This window comes from Pristiophorus japonicus, unplaced genomic scaffold (assembly GCF_044704955.1).
Source record: "Pristiophorus japonicus isolate sPriJap1 unplaced genomic scaffold, sPriJap1.hap1 HAP1_SCAFFOLD_496, whole genome shotgun sequence".
Lineage (NCBI taxonomy): Eukaryota > Metazoa > Chordata > Chondrichthyes > Pristiophoridae > Pristiophorus > Pristiophorus japonicus.
The window spans coordinates 102727-123924 of record NW_027254402.1 but is presented as its reverse complement, the minus strand read 5'-3'; the positions used below and the strand labels follow the sequence as shown (position 1 = coordinate 123924).

At 51.5% G+C, this 21198-nt stretch overlaps 1 protein-coding gene across 1 annotated transcript in view; it reads left to right on the top strand.

Annotated features, from left to right (window-relative positions):
• The window catches only part of rft1 (RFT1 homolog), a 42335-nt gene extending 22044 nt beyond the window's left edge, over positions 1-20291 (top strand). The window contains exons 6-9 of the mRNA XM_070873506.1: positions 9900-10044; positions 16642-16747; positions 17560-17809; positions 19514-20291. Coding sequence (XP_070729607.1) covers positions 9900-10044; positions 16642-16747; positions 17560-17809; positions 19514-19687 — 675 coding nt within the window. The 3' untranslated portion in view covers positions 19688-20291. The remainder of the gene's footprint in view (positions 1-9899; positions 10045-16641; positions 16748-17559; positions 17810-19513) is intronic.
• The last annotated feature ends 907 nt before the right edge of the window (positions 20292-21198 follow it).

Sequence of the window (21198 nt, the reverse complement as noted above, 5' to 3'; positions counted from 1 at the left end):
CAGGGAATTTTGGTAGATTACAACCAATGCATCCACTATCTCTGCAGTCACTTCTCTTAAGACTCTAGGATGTAAGCCATCAGGTCCAGGGGATTTGTCCGCCTTTTGTCCCATTATTTTACCGAGTACTACTTCATTAGTGATTGTATTAAGTTCCTCCCTCCCTATAGCCCCTTGATTATCCACTATTGGGATGTTTTTAGTGTCTCCTTTTCCTTTCTGTCTGTCCTTCCGAATTGTCAAATACCCCTGAATATTTAATTCCCAGTCCTGGTCACCTTGCAACCACATCTCTATAATGGCTATCAGATCATACCCATTTATTTCTATTTGTGTCGTCAACTCATCTATCTTGTTACGAATGTTGCGTGCATTCAGATAAAGAGCTTTTAATTTTGTCTTTTTACCATTTTTCCCCACTCTGACCCCACTTTCTGATGCACTCTTGTGTGTATACGCTCTGTCCCTTCCTATCACACTCTGGTTATCATTACACCTACCGCTACCCTGCACTATTGCCTTCTCCTTTCTCTCTGACTTTTTAAATTTACGCTCATCGGATCCCTCCTTCCCTCCCCCCTACTAATTAGTTGAAAGTCCTATCTACAGCCCTAGTTATTCGATTCGCTTGGACACTGGTCTCAGCCTGGTTTAAATGAAGCTCGTCCCGACGGAACAGCTCCCTCTTACCCCAGTACTGGTACCAGTAACCCATGAATTGAAACCCATTTCTCCCACACCAATCTTTGAGCTACGCGTTCATCTCTCTGATCTTATTTACCCAATGTAAATGTGCTCGTGGCTCAAGTAGTAATCCAGAGATTATTACCTTTGTGGTTCTGCTTTTTAATTTAGCTCCAATTGCGTTTACTCCCTCAGCAGAACCTCTTTCTTTGTTCTACCTATGTCATTGGTACCCATGTGGCTCTTTCCCCTCCCACTCCAAGTTCCTCTCCAGCCCAGAGGAGATGTCCTTAATCCTGGCACCGGGCAGGCAACACAGCCTTCGGGACTTATAAGAACATAGGAAATAGGAGCAGGAGTGGCCATTTGGCCCCTCGAGCCTGCTCCTCCATTCAATAAGATCATGGCTGATCTGATCCTGGCCTCAATTCCATTTCCCCGCTCACTCCCCATAACCCTTGCGAGGAGTATTCGTAATAAGGTGGACAAAGTAAATGCGCAGGCAGCTATTAACGAATATGATATCATTGGGATTACGGAGACATGGCTCCAGGGTGACCAAGGCTGGGAACTCAACATCCGGGGTATTCAACATTCAGGAAGGATAGACAGAAAGGAAAAGGAGGTGGGGTAGCGTTGCTGGTTAAAGAGGAAATTAATGCAATAGTAAAGAAGGACATTAGCTTGGATGATGTGGAATCTCTATGGGTAGAGCTGCGGAATACCAAAGGGCAGAAAACGCTAGTGAGTGTTGTGTACAGACCACCAAACAGTAGTAGTGAGCACTGGAGACAGCATCAAATAAAAAATTAGGGATACATGCAATAAAGGTACAGCAGTTATCATGGGCGACTTTAAGTTAAATAGATTGGGCTAATCAAACTGATAGCAGTACGGTGGAGGAGGATTTCCTGGAGTGTATTAGGGATGGTTTTCTAGAGCAATATGTCGAGGAACCAACTAGCGAGCTGGCCATCCTAGACTGGGTGATGTGTAATGAGAAAGGACTAATTAGCAATCTTGTTGTGCGAGGCCCCTTGGGGAAGAGTGACCATAATATGGTAGAATTCTTCATTAAAATGGAGAGTGACACAGTTAATTCAGAGATTAGGGTCCTGAACTTAAGCAAAGGTAACTTCAATGGTATGAGACGTGAATTGGCTAGAATAGACTGGTGAATGATACTTTAAGGTTTGACGGTGGATAGGCAATGGCAAACATTTAAAGATCACATGGATGAACTTCAACAATTGTACATCGCTGTCTGGGGTAAAAATAAAACGGGGAAGGTGGCTCAACCGTGGCTAACAAGGGAAATTAAGGATAGTGTTAAATCCAAGGAAGAGGCATATAAATGGGCCAGAAAAAGCAGCAAACCTGAGGACTGGGAGAAATTTAGAATTCAGCAGAGGAGGACAAAGGGTTTCATTAGGAGGGGCAAAATAGAGTATGAGAGGAAGCTTGCTGGGAATATAAAAACTGACTGCAAAAGCTTCTATAGATATGTGAAGAGAAAAAGATTAGTGAAGACAAACGTAGGTCCCTTGCAGTCAGAATCAGGTGAATTTATAATGGGGAACAAAGAAATGGCAGACCCATTGAACAAATACTTTGGTTCTGTCGTCACAAAGGAAGACACAAATAACCTTCCGGAAATACTAGGGGACCGAGGGTCCAGCGAGAAGGAGGAACTGAAGGAAATCCTTATTAGTCAGGAAATTGTGTTAGGGAAATTGATGGGATTGAAAGCCAATAAATCCCCAGGGCCTGATAGTCTGCATCCCAGAGTACTTAAGGAAGTGGCCCTAGAAATAGTGGATGTATTGGTGATCATTTTCCAACAGTCTATTGACTCTGGATCAGTTTCTATGGACTGGAGGGTAGCTAATGTAATACCACTTTTTTAAAAAGGAGGGACAGAGAAAATGGGGAATTATAGACCGGTTAGCCTGACATCAGTAGTGGGGAAAATGTTGGAATCAATTATTAAAGATGAAATAGAAGCGCATTTGGAAAGCAGTAACAGGATCTGTCCAAGTCAGCATGGATTTATAAAAGGGAAATCATGCTTGACAGATCTTCTAGAATTTTTTGAGGATGTAACTAGTAGAGTGGACAAGGGAGAACCAGTGGATGTGGTGTATTTGGACTTTCAAAAGGCTTTTGAAAAGGTCCCACACAAGAGATTGGTGTGCAAAATTAAAGCACATGGTATTGGGGGGTAATATAGTAACGTTGATAGAGAACTGGTTGGCAGACAGGAAGCAGAGAGTCAGGATAAACGGATCCTTTTCAGAATGGCAGGCAGTGACTCGTGGGGTGCCGCAGGGCTCAGTGCTAGGACCCCAGCTATTTACAATATACATCAATGATTTAGATGAAGGAATTGAGTGTAATATCCCCAGGTTTGGAGATGACACTAAGCTGGGTGGCGGTGTGAGCTGTGAGGTGGATGCTAAGAGGCTGCAGGGTGACTTGGACAGGTTAGGTGAGTGGGCAAATGCACGGCAGATGAAGTATAATGTGGATAAATGTGAGGTTATCCACTTTGGTGGCAAAAACATGAAGGCAGAATATTATCTGAATGGCGGCAGATTAGGAAAAGGGGAGGTGCAACGAGACCTGGGTGTCATGGTACATCAGTCATTGAAAGTTGGCATGCAGGTACAGCAGGCGACGAAGAAGGCAAATGGCATGTTGACTTTCATAGCTAGGGGATTTGAATATAGGAGCAGGGAGGTCTTATTGCAGTTGTACAGGGCCTTGGTGAGGCCTCACCTGGAATATTGTGTTCAGTTTTGGTCTCCTAATCTGAGGAAGGACTTTCTTGCTATTGAGGGAGTGCAGCGAAGGTTCACCAGACTGATTCCGGGGATAGCTGGACTGACATATGAGGATAGACTGGATCGACTGGGCCTTTATTCACTGGAGTTTAGAAGGATGAGGGGGACCTCATAGAAACATATAAAATTCTGACGGGACTGGACAGGTTAGATGCAGGAAGAATGTTCCCGATGTTGGGGAAGTCCAGAACCAGGGGACACAGTCTAAGGATAAGGGATAAGCCATTTAGGACTGAGATGAGGAGAAACTTCTTCTCTTAGAGAGTTGTTACCCTGTGGAATTCCCTACCGCAGAGAGTTGTTGATGCCAGTTCATTGGATATATTCAAGAGAGAGTTAGATATGGCCCTTACGGCTAAAGGGATCAAGGGGTATGGAGAGAAAGCAGGAAAGGGGTCCTGAGGTGAATGATCAACCATGATCTTATTGAATGGTGGTGCAGGCTCGAAGGGCCGAATGGCCTATTCCTGCACCTATTTTCTATGTTTCTATGACTCCCTTTATCCATTCTGCTCATTACATCCTCAAAGAACTCCAGTGAGTCCATCAAACACTGGTGTCCACCAGCTCTCACATACTGCAGTAGTCCCATATCGCCTCCCCTGCCATCTCTAATGTATTTCATTTAATTAATGAAGTTTTGATGTTTTGAATGTTTTTAGTTTTTAATCCAGGCTCTTAATTTAAACCAGTGCCCAAGAAAAAGAGAGAATACTGACCAAGCAATCACTTCCCTGCTTTCCTGTGACATCACACCTTGATTTCTATTTATTTCTTGCCCTCCCAAGTCCGTTGGTGCTGCTCCGGGCTAGCTCTTTTAGAAGTCCCGCTGATCGGCTCTCTTTTATCTCCGCCCACTCTTCCCACTCTCCCCCCTTTTCCAAAGTCCTGCTGCTCGGCTCTCTCGCGCTGATTAAAGGTTTGCCGCTCCACCCGCTCTCGTGCCCTTTCCGACGGTCCAAGGTCCCTCTGTTCCTCGACACTTCTCAGTGTCCTACCATTTAATGTGTATTCCCTTGCCTTGTTAGCCCTCCCCAAATGCATTAACTCACACTTCACGGGATTGAATTCCATTTGCCACTGTTCTGCCCACCCGACCAGTCCGGTGATATATTCCTGCAGTCTGCATCTTTCTTCCTCACTGTCGAACGCACAGCCAATTTTCGTGTCATCTGCAAACTTCTTCATGCCCACTACATTTAAGTTTAAATCATTGATATATACCATGTAAAACAAGGGGCCTAGTACTGAGACCTGCCGAACCTTCCAGTCACACAAACACCCATCGACCATTACCCTTTGCTTCCTTCACTGAGGCAATTTTGGATCCAACTTGCCGCTTTGCCCTGGATCCCATGGGCTTTTACATTCGTGACCAGTCTGTCATGTGGGACCTTTTCAAAAGCCTTGCTAAAATCCATATACACAACATCGTACGCACTACCCTCATCGACCCTTCTTGTTACCTCCTCAGAAAATTCATCATCACAGGCAGTCGCTCGGAGTCGAGGATGACGTGCTTCCACTCTAAAAGTGAGTTCTCAGGTGACTGAGGAGTCCAATGCGGGACGTACAGTCCCTGTCACAGGTGGGGCAGACAGTGGTTGAAGGAAAGGGTGGTTGGGGAGCCTGGGTTGATCCACGTTCCTTCACTTGTCTACGCTTAGTTTCTGCTTGTTGTCGGCAATGAGACTCGAGGTGCTCAACGCCCTCCTGGATGTTCTTCCTTCACTTAGGGCGGTCTTTGGCCAGGACTCCCAGGAGTCGGTGGGGATGTTGCACTTTATCAGGGAGGCTTTGAGGGTGCCCTTGAAACATTTCCTCTGCCCACCTGGGCTCGCTTGCCATGTCGAAGCTCCACATAGAGTGCTTGCTTTGGGAGTCTCGTGTTGGGCACGCGAATGATGTGGCCCGTCCAGCGAAGCTGATCAAGCTTGGTCAATGCTTCGATGCTGGGGATGTTGGCCTGAGCGAGAACACTTATGTTGGTGCGTCTATCCTGCCAATGGATTTACAGGATCTTGTGGAGGCAACGCTGGTGCTATTTCTCCAGCGTTTTAAGATGTCTGCTGTATATAGTCCACGTCTCTGAGCCATATAGGAGGGCGGGTATCACTACTGCCCTGTAGACCATAAGATTGGTGCTAGATTTGAGATCCTGGTCTTCAAACACTCTCTTCCTCAGGCCACCGAAGGCTTCGCAGGCACACTGGAGGTGGTGTTGGACCTCGTTGTCAATGTCTGCCCTTGCTGATAGTAGGCTCCTGATGTATGGAAAATGATCCATGTTGTCCAAGGCTTCGTCGTGAATTTTGATAATCGGGGTGCATTGCTGTATGGTGGGGTCAGGTTGGTAGAGGACCTTTGTCTTACAGATGTTTAGTGTAAGGCCCATGCTCTCTCACGCCTCGGTGAAGGTGTTGACGATGGCTTGGAGTTCGGCCTCCAAGTGTGCGCAGACGGATGGGACGACCTTGGATCTGGCCTGGAGGTGGTGCAGTTTGAACAGATTCTCATCTGTTCTATAATTTAGCTCCACTCCAGCGGGGAGCTGGCTGTGAGATGGAGCATTGCAGCAAGGAAGATCGAAAAGAGCGTTGGTGCAATGACGCAGTCTTGCTTGACCCCGGTCCGGCCGTGGTTTGGGTCTGTGGTGGATCCATTGGTCAGGATCACGGCTTGCATGTCATCGTGAAGCAGATGGAGGATGGTGATAAACTTTTGAGGGCAGCCAAAACTGAGGAGGTCGCTCCATAATCCCTCAAGGTTGACGGTGTCAAAGGCCTTTGTAGGGCCAAAGAAGGCCATGTACAATGGTTGGTGCTGTTCTCTGCATTTCTCTCGTAGTTGTCGCGCGAAGATCATGTCTGTTGTACCCCTTAGTGGATGGAATCCGCACTGACTCTAACGAGCAGCTCTTCAGCCACAGGGAGAAGACAATTGCAGAGGATTCTTGCAATGATTTTCCCTGTGGCCGACAGCAGGGAGATTCCTCTGTAGTCACCACAGTCGAATTTATCCCATTTTTTGAAGATGGTCACAATTATGGCGTCCCTGGCATGCGCTTCTCCTTCCAGATAAGAGAAATGAGTTTATGTATTCATGTCAATTGTGCTTCAGGAGGATTCCATCTGCTCTGGAGGCCTTGTTGTTCTTCAACTGACGGATAGCCTTTTCTATCTCGTGCCGGGCTGGGGTTGTGCTGAGATGGTGGTGGGTAGCATGCAGCGGGATGGAATCGAGGACACTCGCGTCAAAGACAGATTCTCGGTTAAATGCTCCTTCCAACGGGCACTGACTGCCTCTCTGTCCTTGATGAGCACCTCACCATTCTTGACTAGCAGTAGGGTAGGACCTTGGGTGCTTGGACCATAGGTGGTCTTGACTGCGCTGAAGAATTCATGCACGTTGTGATTGTCGGCGAATTGCTGGATCTCCTGCGCTTTCTCCACCCACCATCTGTTCTTTAGGTCACAGGTTTTTTGTTGGACCTCAGCCTTCGGCCGTATGTAGAGGTGTTTTCTTGCTCTCGTGTTGGGTTGCTGTTTTAAATTCAGAAATGCCTTGTGCTTGTGGCTAATTAGTTCCTGGATCTTCTGGTCGTTCTCGTCAAACCAGTCTTGGTGTTTCCTAGTCGAGTGACTGAGTGTCTCTTCTCAGGTGCTGATTATGGAGGCTTCAAGGTCAGACTGTGGGCACTCTGCGTCTCTGGTTCATCGAGGGCTGCCAGGTTGGCAGTGAGGCGCTGGCTGAATAGGGCTTTCTTATTAGGGTCTTTGAGTGCCTCTGCGTTGATTTTCCTGCGACATTGTTTCTATTGCTGTCGCTATTTTGGGACCACATTGATGTTAATAATGGAGCGGATTAGGCAGTGGTCCGTCCAGCAGTCATTGGCTCTTGTCACGGCGCGGATGATGCGCACGTCGTTGCGGTTCCTCGCTCAGACGATGATATAGTCGAGCAAATGCCAGTGTTTGGAGCGAGGGTGTTGCCATGATGCCTTGCACGTGTCCCTCTGATGGAACAAGGTGTTGGTCATGACAAGATCGTGTTCTAGGCATTTTGCAGGAGCAGGATACCGCTGGAGTTGGTTTTCACTACCCCCTCTCTGCCAATCACACCTCCCCAGAGGTTTGTGTCCTTACTGACTCTGGCGTTGAAATCGCCGAGGAGGGTCAAAAAATTCAATCAAGTTAGTCAGGCACGACCTTCCCATAACAAATCCAAGCTAACTGTCCTTGATTAATCCTTGCCTTTCTAAATGAAGATTTATCCTGTCCATCAGAATTTGCCCACCATGAAGGTTAGGCTGACTGGCCTGTAATTACTCGGTCTATCCCTTTCTCCCTTTTTAAATAACGGTACAATGTTAGCAGTCCTCCTATCCTCCGTACCACACCTGTAGTCAGAGAGAATTGGAAAATGATGGTCAGATCCTCTGCTATTTCCTCCCTTGCTTCTCTTATCAGCCTGGGATACTAATGCAACTGGCAATTTATCTACTTTCAAAGATGCTAAACCTCTTAATATTTGCTGCTGTGGGTGTGGTGTGGTGTCCCAGGCCCCAGTTACTGCACTAGTATAAATGAGTACTTTGCATCTGTGTTCACTGTAGCAGTAAAGAAGCAGGCAATCGCGATATTGGACAGGATAAAAATATATAAAGAGGAGAGACTTAAAAGGTTGACTTGAAAGGTTCCCTGGTCCGATGGGATGCATCTTAGGTTACTGAGGGAAGTAAGGGTGGAAATTGCAGAGGCTTTAGCCACAATCTTCCAGTCCTCCTTGGATAAGGTGTTGGTGCCACAGGACTGGAGGATTGCAACGGTTACACCCCTGTTTAAAAAAGGGAGAGGGATAAACCCAGCAGCTACAGGCCAGTCAGTCTAACGTCAGTGGGGGAACTGTTAGAGACAATAATCCAGACAAAATTAATTGGTATTTGGAAAAGTATGGGCTAATAAATGAAAGTCAGCAGGGATTTGTTAAAGGCAAATTGTAGTTACATCTCTAACTTTTTTCAGTTCTGACGAAGGGTCATCGACCTGAAACGTTATCTGTTTCTCTCTCCACAGATGTTGCCTGACCTGCTGAGTATTTCCAGCATTTTCTGTTTTTATTTCATGTTGAACTAACTTGATTGAGTTCTTTGATCAGGGTAGTGCAGTTGATGTTGTGTATATGGACTTTCAAAAGGTATTTGACAAAGTGCCACATGACAGACTTGTTAGCAGAATTGAAGCCCCTGAGCTTAAGGGGACAGTAATACTGTGGATACAAACTTGGCTAACTGACTGAAAACAGAGAGTTGTGATGACCAGTTGTTTCTCAGACTGAGGGAGGTATACAGTGCTGTTCCCCAGGGGTCGGTATTGGGAACAATGTATTTTTTGATGTATGTTAATGACCCTGACTTGGGTATACTGGGCATAAAGTTTGCAGATGATACAAAACTCGGAAATATAATAAACAGTGAGGAGAATAGTAACGGACTTCAGGAGGACAGAGACAGACTGGTGAAATGGGCAGACACATGGCAGATGGAATTTCATGCAAAAAAAATGTTTAGTGATGCATTTTGGAAGGAAGAATGAGGAGAGGCAATATAAACTACACAGTACAATTTTAAAAGGGGTGCAGGAACAGAGGTTGTATATACACAAATCTTTGAAGGTTATTGAGGCATATGGGCTGCTTAGATTTCTAAGCACAGACACAAAGTATAAAACTAGGGAAGTTATCCTAAATCTTTTATAAAACACTGGTTAGGCCTCACCTGGAGTACTGTGTACAGTTTTGGTCTCCTTACCTAAAGAAGGATATACTCGTGGATTCTTCAGCTGGGTCATTGAATATATTTAAGGTGGAGATAGACCGATATTTGAACGATATGGGAGTCAAGGGCTATGGGGAGCGGGCAGAGAAGTGGAGTTGAGGCCAAGATCAGACCGGCCATGATACTGAATGGTGGAACAGGCTCGAGGGGCCGAAGGCCTACTCTGCTCCTATTTCTTTTGTTCTTGTGTTAACCAGAGTGCCACAGATTTAAGATAATAGGCAAAAAAACAAAAGTGAGAAGAATTTTTTTACACCGTGAGTTGTGATCTGGAATGCGCTGCCTGAAAGGTAGGTGGAAGCAGATTCAATAATAACTTTCAAAAGGGAATTAGATAAATATTTGAAAAGAAGAAAATGTGCAGGGCTGCGGTGAAAGAGCAGGGGAGAGGGTCTAATGGGATAGGCCTTTCACAGGCACGATGGGCTGAATGACCTCCTTGCATTCTATCAACCTATAACCTTCCTCAGAATGAGTTCTTGTACTGACAATTATGATGAATAAAATATTCACTAAACTTCCTGTTTGATTGCCAGGAGGATGTTTCCATGGCAGCAACTGTTCTGGAGATGCTTCTGAAGCTGGTGCTGCTGATCGGACTGACCATCACTGTGTTTGGCTATTCCTACTCCCAGCTGGCCCTGGATATCTATGGTGGATCAATGCTCAGCTCTGGCACAGGTATTGCTGACTGTGTGCAAGGTCTATCACTTCTGATCACATCCCAAGAGATGTCGTTTGTGCAACTTCATGAGAACAGCTTCTGTGATGGAGGGCTTGGGGGAGGGAGGCGCGAGAGGGATCTGTGGGGGAGGGAGGTGGGGGGTCTGTAGGGGAGGGAGTGTGGGTCCGTGGTGGAGAGAGGCGGGGGAGGGAGATAGGCATGGGGTCCGTGGGGGAGGGAGATAGGCGGGGGTCGGTGGGGGAGATAGGCGGGGAGTGCATGAGGCATGGAGGTGGGGGGGGGAGCGTCCGTGGGGGAGAGAGATGGGGGGTCTGTATGGGAGGGAGGCGGGGCGTCCATGAGGGAGGGAGGGAGGGAGGTAGGGGAGGGAGTGTGGGTCTGTGGGGGAGGGATATAGGCGGTGGGTTCGTGGGGGAGGGAGATGGGGGGTCCGTGGGGCATGGAGGCGGGGGTAGCATCCATGGGGGTGGGGGTGGGGGGTCCATGGGGGAGGGAGGTGTGTGGGGGAGGGGGAGTATGGGTCCATGGCGGAGGGCACGGGGGAGGGAGGAGCTGTCGAAGTAAGTTCATGTGTAGTATTCTTTGAGATCTTTCATGCTGCATGTGACGGTGTTGCGAAAGAAACCTCCAGCCCGTGTTTAGCATATTGATGATCTCTCGGCATCGTGGAATGCTATAGCTGTTGGAGCACGGGGAGACACGGAGGGGGTTTCGGGGGTGGGGGATCCGTGAGGGAGGGGGCGGCAGTGGGTCCGTGGAGGAGAGGGCGCAGGGGATCTGTGGAGGAAGGAACGGGGAGTCAGTGGGGGGTGGAGGGGGTGGACGTGGAGAGGCAGTGGGGGTTTCGGGGGGTGGGGAGAGGTGCAAAGGTGGGGGGCCAGTTGGTGGTCGAGGGATGGGATTGTGGTGGAGGTGAAGTTGGGGGAGGAGGGATGGCACAGTGACCGGGGGTGTATGAGGCAAGGTGGGATGTGGGGAGTTTGTGGGGGGGAGGTGTGGCGTGTGGGGGGAGAGTTGGCGAGGGTCTTGTGGGGGGGGCGGAGGTGGGTTGGGTGGACGGAGAGTGGCTAGGCGGGGGGACGGGCGGATGCCAGGCTGGGTGGACGGAGAGTGGAGAATCTTGAAGTTCCTGCTCAAAATGTTGCTGCTTTAAATATTAATTGCATTTTGGAATCTACATTATGCATGTGTTTTACACTGAAATGGATTTAAAATGCAGGATTCGACCATTGACTGTTCGCATTCGGTGCTGGGTGAAAATTCCTGGTATATTTTATTTATTGTTTTTGTATTAATTCGCTTTTAATCGCTCCACCATTGGTGGCCGTGCCTTCAGCTGCCTGGGCCCTAAACTCTGGGATTACCTCTCCTTTAAGACGCTCCTTAAAATGGACGTGTTAGTTTACAACAACTAAAGTTCTGGGTCCCCTTGATCAAAAGATCTGATTGCTGATTTGGTCCCCTTGGAGGATAAGGCTCACCCACCAGTTTCTCTGGAATGCGTAATTAGAACGGGCCTGTCTTTGTAATCAGTAACTTTGCAAAGTGCAACTCGAGCCATTCTGACTGCCGACTCCAGGCAGGAGAGAGCTCACTTGGAATAGATAGGGCTCACTCTCGCGTTAAGACTTAGTTCCCCCCCCCCACCCCCCACAAAACAAGTTCATTCCCCGACCTCCATCCGCCCTATCCTCCCCCCTCCTGCCCCTCCCCCACCCGGTTGCCCAGCCAAAGTGCCTGTCCTCCCGCTGCCCAAATTCTTGACGACCATCTGCTCGGATTCCTGACCACCTGCCACTGTCCAGGTTCCTCCCCCACAGATTCATAACCTTCTTTCCTCCACCCCCAACAAGTTCCTGACCGTAGCCATAGATGGGGCATTGTGTGTGGCTCCCGGATTGTTAACCGGTATATTGAGCTATGAAGTGAATAATGACAAGTGTCGTAACTTCTGGATTTTGTCCTATCCAATGATGTCTCCTGCCACACACGCACCGAGCTTTCCGAGAAATCAACCAGATGTAGGGGGAGGAGAGGGAGAATGTGGTGCAGGTATAAAGGGGTGGGTTGGAAGAATGTGATCCATCTTACCATCTGGATCGTGTTATCGCTCACAACCCCCCCCCCCCGACCCCCCCACACCTGAATCACGTACTTTCCCCATCCCACCATGCTTTCTGTGCTCTTTACCCCCCCTCACAGAGGTCCTGACCCCCTCTCCCCTGTTCCCACTTTTTGATGAGGTAACCAGGAGGGTCGATGAGGGCAGTGCTTACGATGTACTGTATATGAATTTTAGCAAGGCTTTTGATGAGGTCTCACATGGCAGACTGGTCACAAAAGTAAAAGCCCATGTGATCCAGGGCAAAGTGGCAAGTTGGATCCAAAATTGGCTCAGAGGCAGGAAGCAAAGGGTAATGGTTGATGGGTGTTTTTGTGACTGGAAGGCTGTTTCCAGTGGAGTTCCACAGGGCTCAGTGCTGGGTCCCTTGCTTTTTGTGGTATATATCAATGATTTAGACTTGAATGCAGGGCGTATGATTTAAGAAGTTTGCAGATGTTACTAAAATCGGCTGTGTGGTTGATAATGAAGAAGAAAGCTGTAGATTGCAGAAAGATATCAATGTACTGGTCAGGTGGGCAGAACAATGGTAAATGGAATTTAATCCTGAGAAGTGTGAGGTAATGCATTTGGGGAGGGCTTATAAGGCAAGGGAATACACATTAAATGGTAGAACAACTGAGAAGTGTAGAGGAACAAAGGGATCTTGGAGTGCAGGTCCACAGATCCCTGAAGGTAGCAGGCCAGGTAGCTAAGGTGGTTAAGAAGGCATATGGAATACTTGCCTTTATTAGTCGAGGCATAGAATACAAGAGCAAGGAGGTGATGCTTGAACTGTATAAAACACTGGTTAGGCCACAGCTGGAGTACTGCGTGCAGTCCTGGTCACCACTATACAGGAAAGATGTGATTGCACTCGAGGGGGTACAGAGGAGATTTATGAGAATATTGCCTGGACTGGAGAATTTTAGCTATGGATAGGCTGGGTTTGTTTTCTTTGGAACAGAGGAGGTTGAGGGGAGATCTTATTGAGGTATATAAAATGATGAGGGGCCTGGATAGAGTGGATAGGAAGGACTTATTTCCCTTAGCAGAGGCATCAACAACCAGGGGGCAGAGATTTAAAGTAATTGGGAGGAGATTTGAGGAGAAATTACTTCACCCAGAGGGTGGTTGGGGGTCTGGAACTCACTACCTGAAAGGGTGGCAGAGGCAGAAACCGTCACCACATTTAAAAAGTACTTGGATATGCACTTGGAAGTGCCATTACCTACAGGGCTACGGACCAAGAGCTGGAAAGTGGGATTAGGCTGGATAGCTCTTTGTCAGCTGGCGTGGACACAATGGGCCAAAGTGGCCTCCTTCCGTGCTGTAAATTTCTATGATTCTCTCTCTCTCTCTCTCTCTCTGTCCCCCCCGGTCTCTCCCGCTCCGTCCCCCGTTACCCCACCCCCCCGGTCTCTCCCGATCCGCCCGCCCCCCTCCCCCTCCGGTCTCTCCCGCTCCCTCCTGTTTGTATCTGTAAAGCATGCACTCCCATATTCCGCCACCAGAGAGCTCATCCCCTGAAGTCCCAAGGGATCCCAGCATCCCTTGGGAGCACTGTATATAAGCCGGCCCCTAAGGTCTGTTCCTCACTCTGGAGTGTCTTATTAAAGACTGAGGTCTTTAACCTCCCTGAGGTCTTTAACCTCCCTGTGTGCAGCCTCATCTGTGTTAGGAACACAATAACTGGCGACGAGAATACGAATCCAACGCAAAGATGCAGCAAACTCTGGACATCCTGGAGAAGTTCTCGGAGGGTGAGGACTGGGAAGCCTATGTCAAATGGCTTGACCAGTACTTTGTAGCCAACGAGCTGGATGGAGAAGGAAGCGCTGCAAAAAGGAGAGTGGTCCTCCTCACAGTCTGCGGGACACCGACCGACAGCCTCATGAAGAATCTTCTGGCTCCGGTGAAACCCACAGATAAGTCGTATGAGGAGCTGTGTACACTGGTTCAGGAGCATCTTAACCCAAGGGAGAGCGTGCTGATGGCGAGGTATCGGTTCTACACATGCCAGCGATCTGAAGGTCAGGAAGTGGCGAGCTACGTCGCCGAGCTAAGGCGACTTGCAGGACAATGTGAGTTTGATGGCTACCTGGAGCAAATGCTCAGAGACTTTTTTTGTACTGGGCATTGGCCACGAGACCATCCTACGAAAACTTTTGACTGCAGAGACACCGACCCTCAGTAAGGCATTGCGATAGCACAGGCGTTTATGTCCACCAGTGATAACACCAAACAAATCTCTCAGCATACAAGTGCTAGCAATGTTCATAAATTAACTGGAACTGTGTTTGCGAGCAGAAATGTACAGGGCAGAACCCACAAGTCTGCAACTGCCAGCAGGCCTCAGGTGATCCAGATGACTCAGTCCCCAACAAAGGATGAATGCAAGGCAATTCACACTTGTTGGCGTTGTGGAGGCTTCCATTCAGCCTATTCATGCTGCTTCAAAGGGTATGTTTACAAGAGCTGTGAAACAATGGGACACCTCCAACAAGCTTGCAAACAAGCTGCAAGCTCTACAAAACCTGCTAACCACCAAGTGGCAGAGGAAGATCGATCCATGGTGGATCAAAGCAATTTCAAGCCTCAGAGAGGAGGCAGATGCTGAAGTACAAGGGGTGCACACATTTTCGACGAAATGTCCACCTATAATGCTAAACGTAAAATTGAATGGCTTACCCGTAGCCATGGAACTGGATATTGGCGCTAGCCAATCCATCATGAGTAAAAAAATGTTTGAGAGACTGTGGTGCAACAAGGCATTCAGACCAGCCCTGAGCCCCATCCACATGAAACTGAGAACGTACACCAAAGAGCTTATCACTGTCCTCGGCAGCGCCATGGTCAAGGTCACCTACGAGTGCACGGTGCACGAACTGCCACTCTGGATTGTCCCGGGCAATGGCCCCACACTGCTTGGAAGGAAAATCCGCTGGAACTGGGATGACAGCCGAGTGCTATCACATGTCGATGAGGCCTCGTGTACCCAGGTTCTTAACAAATTTCCTTCCCTTTTTTAGCCAGGCATTGGAAACTTTTCCGGGCGAAGGTGCGGATCCACTTGGTCCCAGAGGCACAACCCATTCACCACAAGGCGCGAGCGGTACCTCACACGATGAGGGAGAGAGTGGAAATCGAGCTGTACAGGCATCATCTCCCCAGTGGAATTCAACGAGTGGGCCAGCCCGATCGTGCCATCACTTTTGAGTACTGGAACAGTCAGGATTTGCGGCGATTATAAAGTAACTATTAATCGTTTCTCGCTACAGGACCAATACCCGCTACCTAAGGCAGACAACCTATTTGCGACGCTGGCAGGAGGCAAGACGTTTACCAAGCTCGACCTGACTTCGGCCTACATGACGCAGGAGCTGGAGGAGCCTTCGAAGGACCTCACCTGGGACAAGGGACTGTTCATCGACAACAGATGCCCGTTTGGAATTCGGTCGGCTGCAGCGATCTTCCAGAGAAACATGGAGAGCCTACTCAGGTCGGTACCACACACGGTGGTCTTTCAGGACGACATATTGGTCACGGATCGGGACACCGCCGAGCACCTACAAAACCTGGAGGAGGTATTCCAGCGACTGGATCGCATAGGGCTGCGGCTGAAGAGGTCAAAATGCGTCTTCATGGCAACAGAAGTGAAGTTTTGGGGAGAAAGATCGTGGCGGATGGCATTTGGTCCACAGACGCCAAGACAGAGGCTATCAGGAACGTGCCCAGGTCACAGAACGTCACAGAGCTACGGTCGTTCCTGGGACTCCTCAACTATTTTGGTAACTTCCTACCGGGGTTAAGCACCCTTTTGGAGCCCCTACAAGTGTTATTGCACAAAGGTGAGAACTGGGTAAGGGGAAAAAAACCAAGTAATTGCTTTTGAGAGAGCCAGAAACATTTTATGCTCCCAACAAGTTGCTTGTATTGTATAACCCGTGTAAAAGACTTGTGCTAGCATGTGACGCGTCGTTGTACGGAGTCGGGTGTGTATTACAACAAGCTAATGTTGTGGGGAAGTTGCAACCTGTCGCCTATGCTTCCAGGAGCTTGTCTAAGGCCAAGAGGGCCTACAGCATGATTGAGAAAGAGGCATTAGCGTGTGTGTTCGGGGTAAAGAAAATGCATCAGTATCTGTTTGGCCTCAAATTTGAGTTGGAAACCAATCACGAGCTAGAAAGTGGGATTAAGCTGGGCGGCTCCTCGTTGGCCAGTGAGGACACAATGGGCCGAATGGTCTCTTTCTGTGCTGTAAATTTCCATGATTCTGAGGCCATTGGGCTTGGGGTAAGATCAGGTTCCATTGTGACAGCCGCCACAGTCACATTGCTCACTGCCTAGAGTTGACATGAAGAACCATCACTTGGGGGAAGCAGCAGAGGGTGACCGTTGCCCCTGACACAATTCACAGTATCAGTCTATAGAGTGTGAGGGGGGGTCGATGAACAGGCCTGAGATGTAACAGTTTGCTGTGTCTCACTAGGTCCGGCCCTCCTGCGTTGTTACTGTGTCTATGTGCTGCTCCTGGCTGTGAACGGAGTGACCGAATGTTTCACGTTTGCTGCGATGAGTAAGGAGGAGGTTGACCGGTGAGTGACTGAGGCTGTTGATGATGTTCGTTCTAGTTCTCAAAGTCAATAAGCTTCTGGAAACGTTGAGGTCAGGTATTTATAGATTTTTTGAGCGTACAGAACATGCAATAATACTTAAAATATAGAACTTACAAGCACACCTGATGGTTAGTGACTCAAGTGCATTGCAGTTCTGAGCTCATTATTCAGGCTGCTCAGACCCTCCGAATCCAACTGCTCATCACCGTCTGACACTTTGACACTTTTCTGACTACATTTCACACATCTCTACATTACAGGATTACACCAAAAGTTCAACTATATGTTCATAAAAGGAGAATCTAATTGGACTTATACTTCAACAATTTCTTTAGTTAATGAACTGGCTTCAGGCTCTTTTTCCATTGGGCTAACAAGTTCGATATAACTCCCTCTGTGTTATCTTCGCAATAATTCTCTCTCCGTTCTATGCAATTACTGTTCCACCCAGTGAAGTGTTTTTTTGGAGAATTTTGTGAGCACTGGGGATTGAATGCTTTCTATTTCAGACTTTCGCGAATCTGCCCTGCCATTTCCCCTCCCGCCTCCCAGTCCCGAGTCAGATCCCCCCCTGCCCCGGTCCCAAGTCTGATTGGGAGAGTTCGGGGTTTTCCATCACTGATTTCCTCGGGGTGCAGCTGTGAATATTCACAGGATAAACAGACCTATATTATAACAGTGACTCACTTTGCTAAGGTTACATTTAGCGGCGCCCTGGGGTCGTGAAAGTCTCTGTAATAAATGCAAGTCTTTTATGATACTTTGTTTAATATTTGATTGTTTTATTGAAGGTATAACTATATGATGCTGGCTCTGTCGCTTTCATTTCTTGGCCTCTCCTATTTCTTGACATGGTGGCAAGGGGCTGTAGGCTTTATTTTGGCAAACTGCCTGAATATGGGACTGCGGATTGCTCACAGCCTCCAATACATCAGCCGTTACTTCAGACTGACCCAGAGTCGGCCACTCGCAGGCCTCAAGCTCCCGGGACCTTTGCTACTGGTCTATCTCGGCAGTGCAATAGTGACTGCGCTTTCACAGGTAGGTGAGCGGCAACAACATCAGGGTCACCCCACAACATATCTGAGGGCAAGTTACCCACAACAGGCTGCCCCTGTCACATGGTGTCGCTCCATACCCCCACTCCCCGTGTCGCATGGTGTCGCTGCCCACTCCCTGTGTCGCTACCCACGCCCCGTGTCGCAGGGTGTGGCTGCCCACTCCCCGTGTTGCTGCCCACTCCCCGTGTCGCAGGGTGTGGCTGCCCACTCCCCGTGTTGCTGCCCACTCCCCGTGTCGCAGGGTGTGGCTGCCCACTCCCCGTGTTGCAGCCCACTCCCCGTGTCGCAGTGTGTCGCTGCCCACTCCCTGTGTCGCTGCCCACGCCCCGTGTCGCAGGGTGTGGCTGCCCACTCCCCGTGTTGCTGCCCACTCCCCGTGTCGCAGCCCACGCCCCGTGTCGCAGGGTGTGGCTGCCCACTCCCCGTGTTGCTGCCCACTCCCCGTGTCGCAGCCCACTCCCCGTGTCGCACGGTGTCGCTGCCCACTCCCCGTGTCGCTGCCCACTCCCCGTGTCGCTGCCCACTCCCCGTGTCGCACGGTGTCGCTGCCCACTCCCCGTGTCGCTGCCCACTCCCCGTGTCGCACGGTGTCGCTGCCCACTCCGTGTCGCTGCCCACTCCCCGTGTCGCACGGTGTCGCTGCCCACTCCCCGTGTCGCTGCCCACTCCCCGTGTCGCTGCCCACTCCCCGTGTCGCACGGTGTCGCTGCCCACTCCCCGTGTCGCACGGTGTCGCTGCCCACTCCCCGTGTCGCACGGTGTCGCTGCCCACTCCCCGTGTCGCTGCGTGTCGCTGCCCACTCCCCGTGTCGCACGGTGTCGCTGCCCACTCCCCGTGTCGCTGCCCACTCCCCGTGTCGCTGCCCACTCCCCGTGTCGCTGCCCACTCCCCGTGTCGCAGTGTGTCGCTGCCCACTCCCCGTGTCGCTGCCCACTCCCCGTGTCGCAGTGTGTCGCTGCCCACTCCCCGTGTCGCAGTGTGTCGCTGCCCACTCCCCGTGTCGCTGCCCACTCCCCGTGTCGCTGCCCACTCCCCGTGTCGCTGCCCACTCCCCGTGTCGCTGCCCACTCCCCGTGTCGCTGCCCACTCCCCGTGTCGCTGCCCACTCCCCGTGTCGCTGCCCACTCCCCGTGTCGCTGCCCACTCAGTGTGTCGCTGCCCACTCCCCGTGTCGCACGGTGTCGCTGCCCACTCCCCGTGTCGCAGCCCACTCCCCGTGTCGCACGGTGTCGCTGCCCACTCCCCGTGTCGCAGTGTGTCGCTGCCCACTCCCCGTGTCGCTGCCCACTCCCCGTGTCGCACGGTGTCGCTGCCCACTCCCCGTGTCGCAGTTTGTCGCTGCCCACTCCCCGTGTCGCAGCCCACTCCCCGTGTCGCAGTGTGTCGCTGCCCACTCCCCGTGTCGCACGGTGTCGCTGCCCACTCCGTGTTGCTGCCCACTCCCCGTGTCGCTGCCCACTTCCCGTGTCGCACGGTATCGCTGCCCCCCCTCTCTTCTCTTCCCTCCCCCCCCCCCCCCCATGTCACACGGTATCGCTGCCCCCCCTCTCTTCTCTTCCCTCCCCCCCCCCCCCCATGTCACACGGTGTCGCTGCCCCCCCCCTCTCTTTCTCCCCCCCCCCCCCCCCCCCCGGCTATGTGTCTCACTCTCTCACACTATGAGCTGCACTGTTTTGTTCCCAGGCCGCGCTGTGCTGTGAGCAGGGTTTGATGTTCCGAATCGTTCATGTCCTGCTCGGGGCTGTGTGTTTCATCGTTGTCCTCACCACAATCTTCCTCACCGAGCCCAAACTGGTTCAGTTTGTGAGAACTCAATTCTTTTCCCGGGACAAGAAAGAAGCGTCAAAATGGGAATGAAACTAGCGGAGTGACGATTACAGGACATGCGGAGACCGACACCAGCAGGCCTGGTCTGGGGTGAATCGTGCTGAAGGTTGTACCGGACGACAGTGGACTCCAATCCTGCACTTCAATCCTTATAAAATCACAGGAATTAAAAGCTGTCGTTGCGGAAATCTTCAGCCTGGCTCCCTGATGGGTGCGTTTCACCAGAGCTTGGTGCAGTTTGTTTGTCAATTGGAATATTTTATTGGGGGTGGGGATCGATACGAAGAGGACCCGAGATGGACTTATGGATCCCTGGCCATTCGGAGCATCCAGCTGAAATTATTGACAAGCCTGTTGTATACACACGTTTTATTGTGTACACTGCGTCAGAAATCTAACCATGTGTTTACAGACTCCTGTTTATACTCTGTACATGTACTGTAGAGGTGTAGGCTACTGGTGCCAGGTGGGAGTGTGCGGTGGGGTCGGGGGTGCCGGGAGTGGGGGTCGGGTGTGCCAGGAGTGGACGCCAGGGTCAGGTCGGGGGTGCCAAGAGTGGATGCCGTGGTCGGGTGTGCTGGGAGTGGACGTCGGGTCGGGGGTGCCGGGAGTGGACGTCGGGTCGGGTCAGGTGTGCCGGGAGTGGACGCCGGGGTCGGGTCGGGGGTGCCGAGAGTGGACGCCGGGGTCGGGTCGGGGGTGCCGAGAGTGGACGCCGGGGTCGGGTCGGGGGTGCCGAGAGTGGACGCCGGGGTCGGGTCGGGGGTGCCGGGAGTGTACGTCGGGTCGGGTCGGGGGTGCCGGGAGTGGACGCCGGGGTCGGGGGTGCCGGGAGTGGACGCCGGGGTCGGGGGTGCCGGGAGTGGACGCCGGGGTCGGGGGTGCCGGGAGTGGACGCCGGGGTCGGGTCGGGGGTGCCGAGAGTGGACGCCGGGGTCGGGTCGGGGGTGCCAGGAGTGGACGTCGGGTCGGGTCGGGGGTGCCGGGAGTGGACGCCGGGGTCGGGTGTGCCGGGAGTGGACGCCGGGGTCGGGTGTGCCCGGAGTGGACGCCGGGGTCGGGGGTGCCGGGAGTGGACGCCGGGGTCGGGGGTGCCGGGAGTGGACGCCGGGGTCGGGTCGGGGGTGCCGAGAGTGGATGCCGGGGTCGGGTGTGCCGAGAGTGGACGCCGGGGTCGGGGGTGCCGAAAGTGGATGCCGGGGTCGGGTCAGGGGTGCCGAGAGTGGACGCCGGGGTCGGGTCGGGGGTGCCGAGAGTGGACGCCGGGGTCGGGTCGGGGGTGCCGAGAGTGGACGCCGGGGTCGGGTCGGGGGTGCCGAGAGTGGACGCCGGGGTCGGGTCGGGGGTGCCGAGAGTGGACGCCGGGGTCGGGTCGGGGGTGCCGAGAGTGGAAGCCGGGGTCAGGTGTGCCGGGAGTGGACACCGGGATCAGGTCGGGGGTGCCGGAGTGGACGCCGGGGCCGGGAATGGACGCCGGGGTCGGGGGTGCCGGGCGTGGACGCCGGGGTCAGGTTGGGGGTGCTGGGAGTGGACGCCGGGGT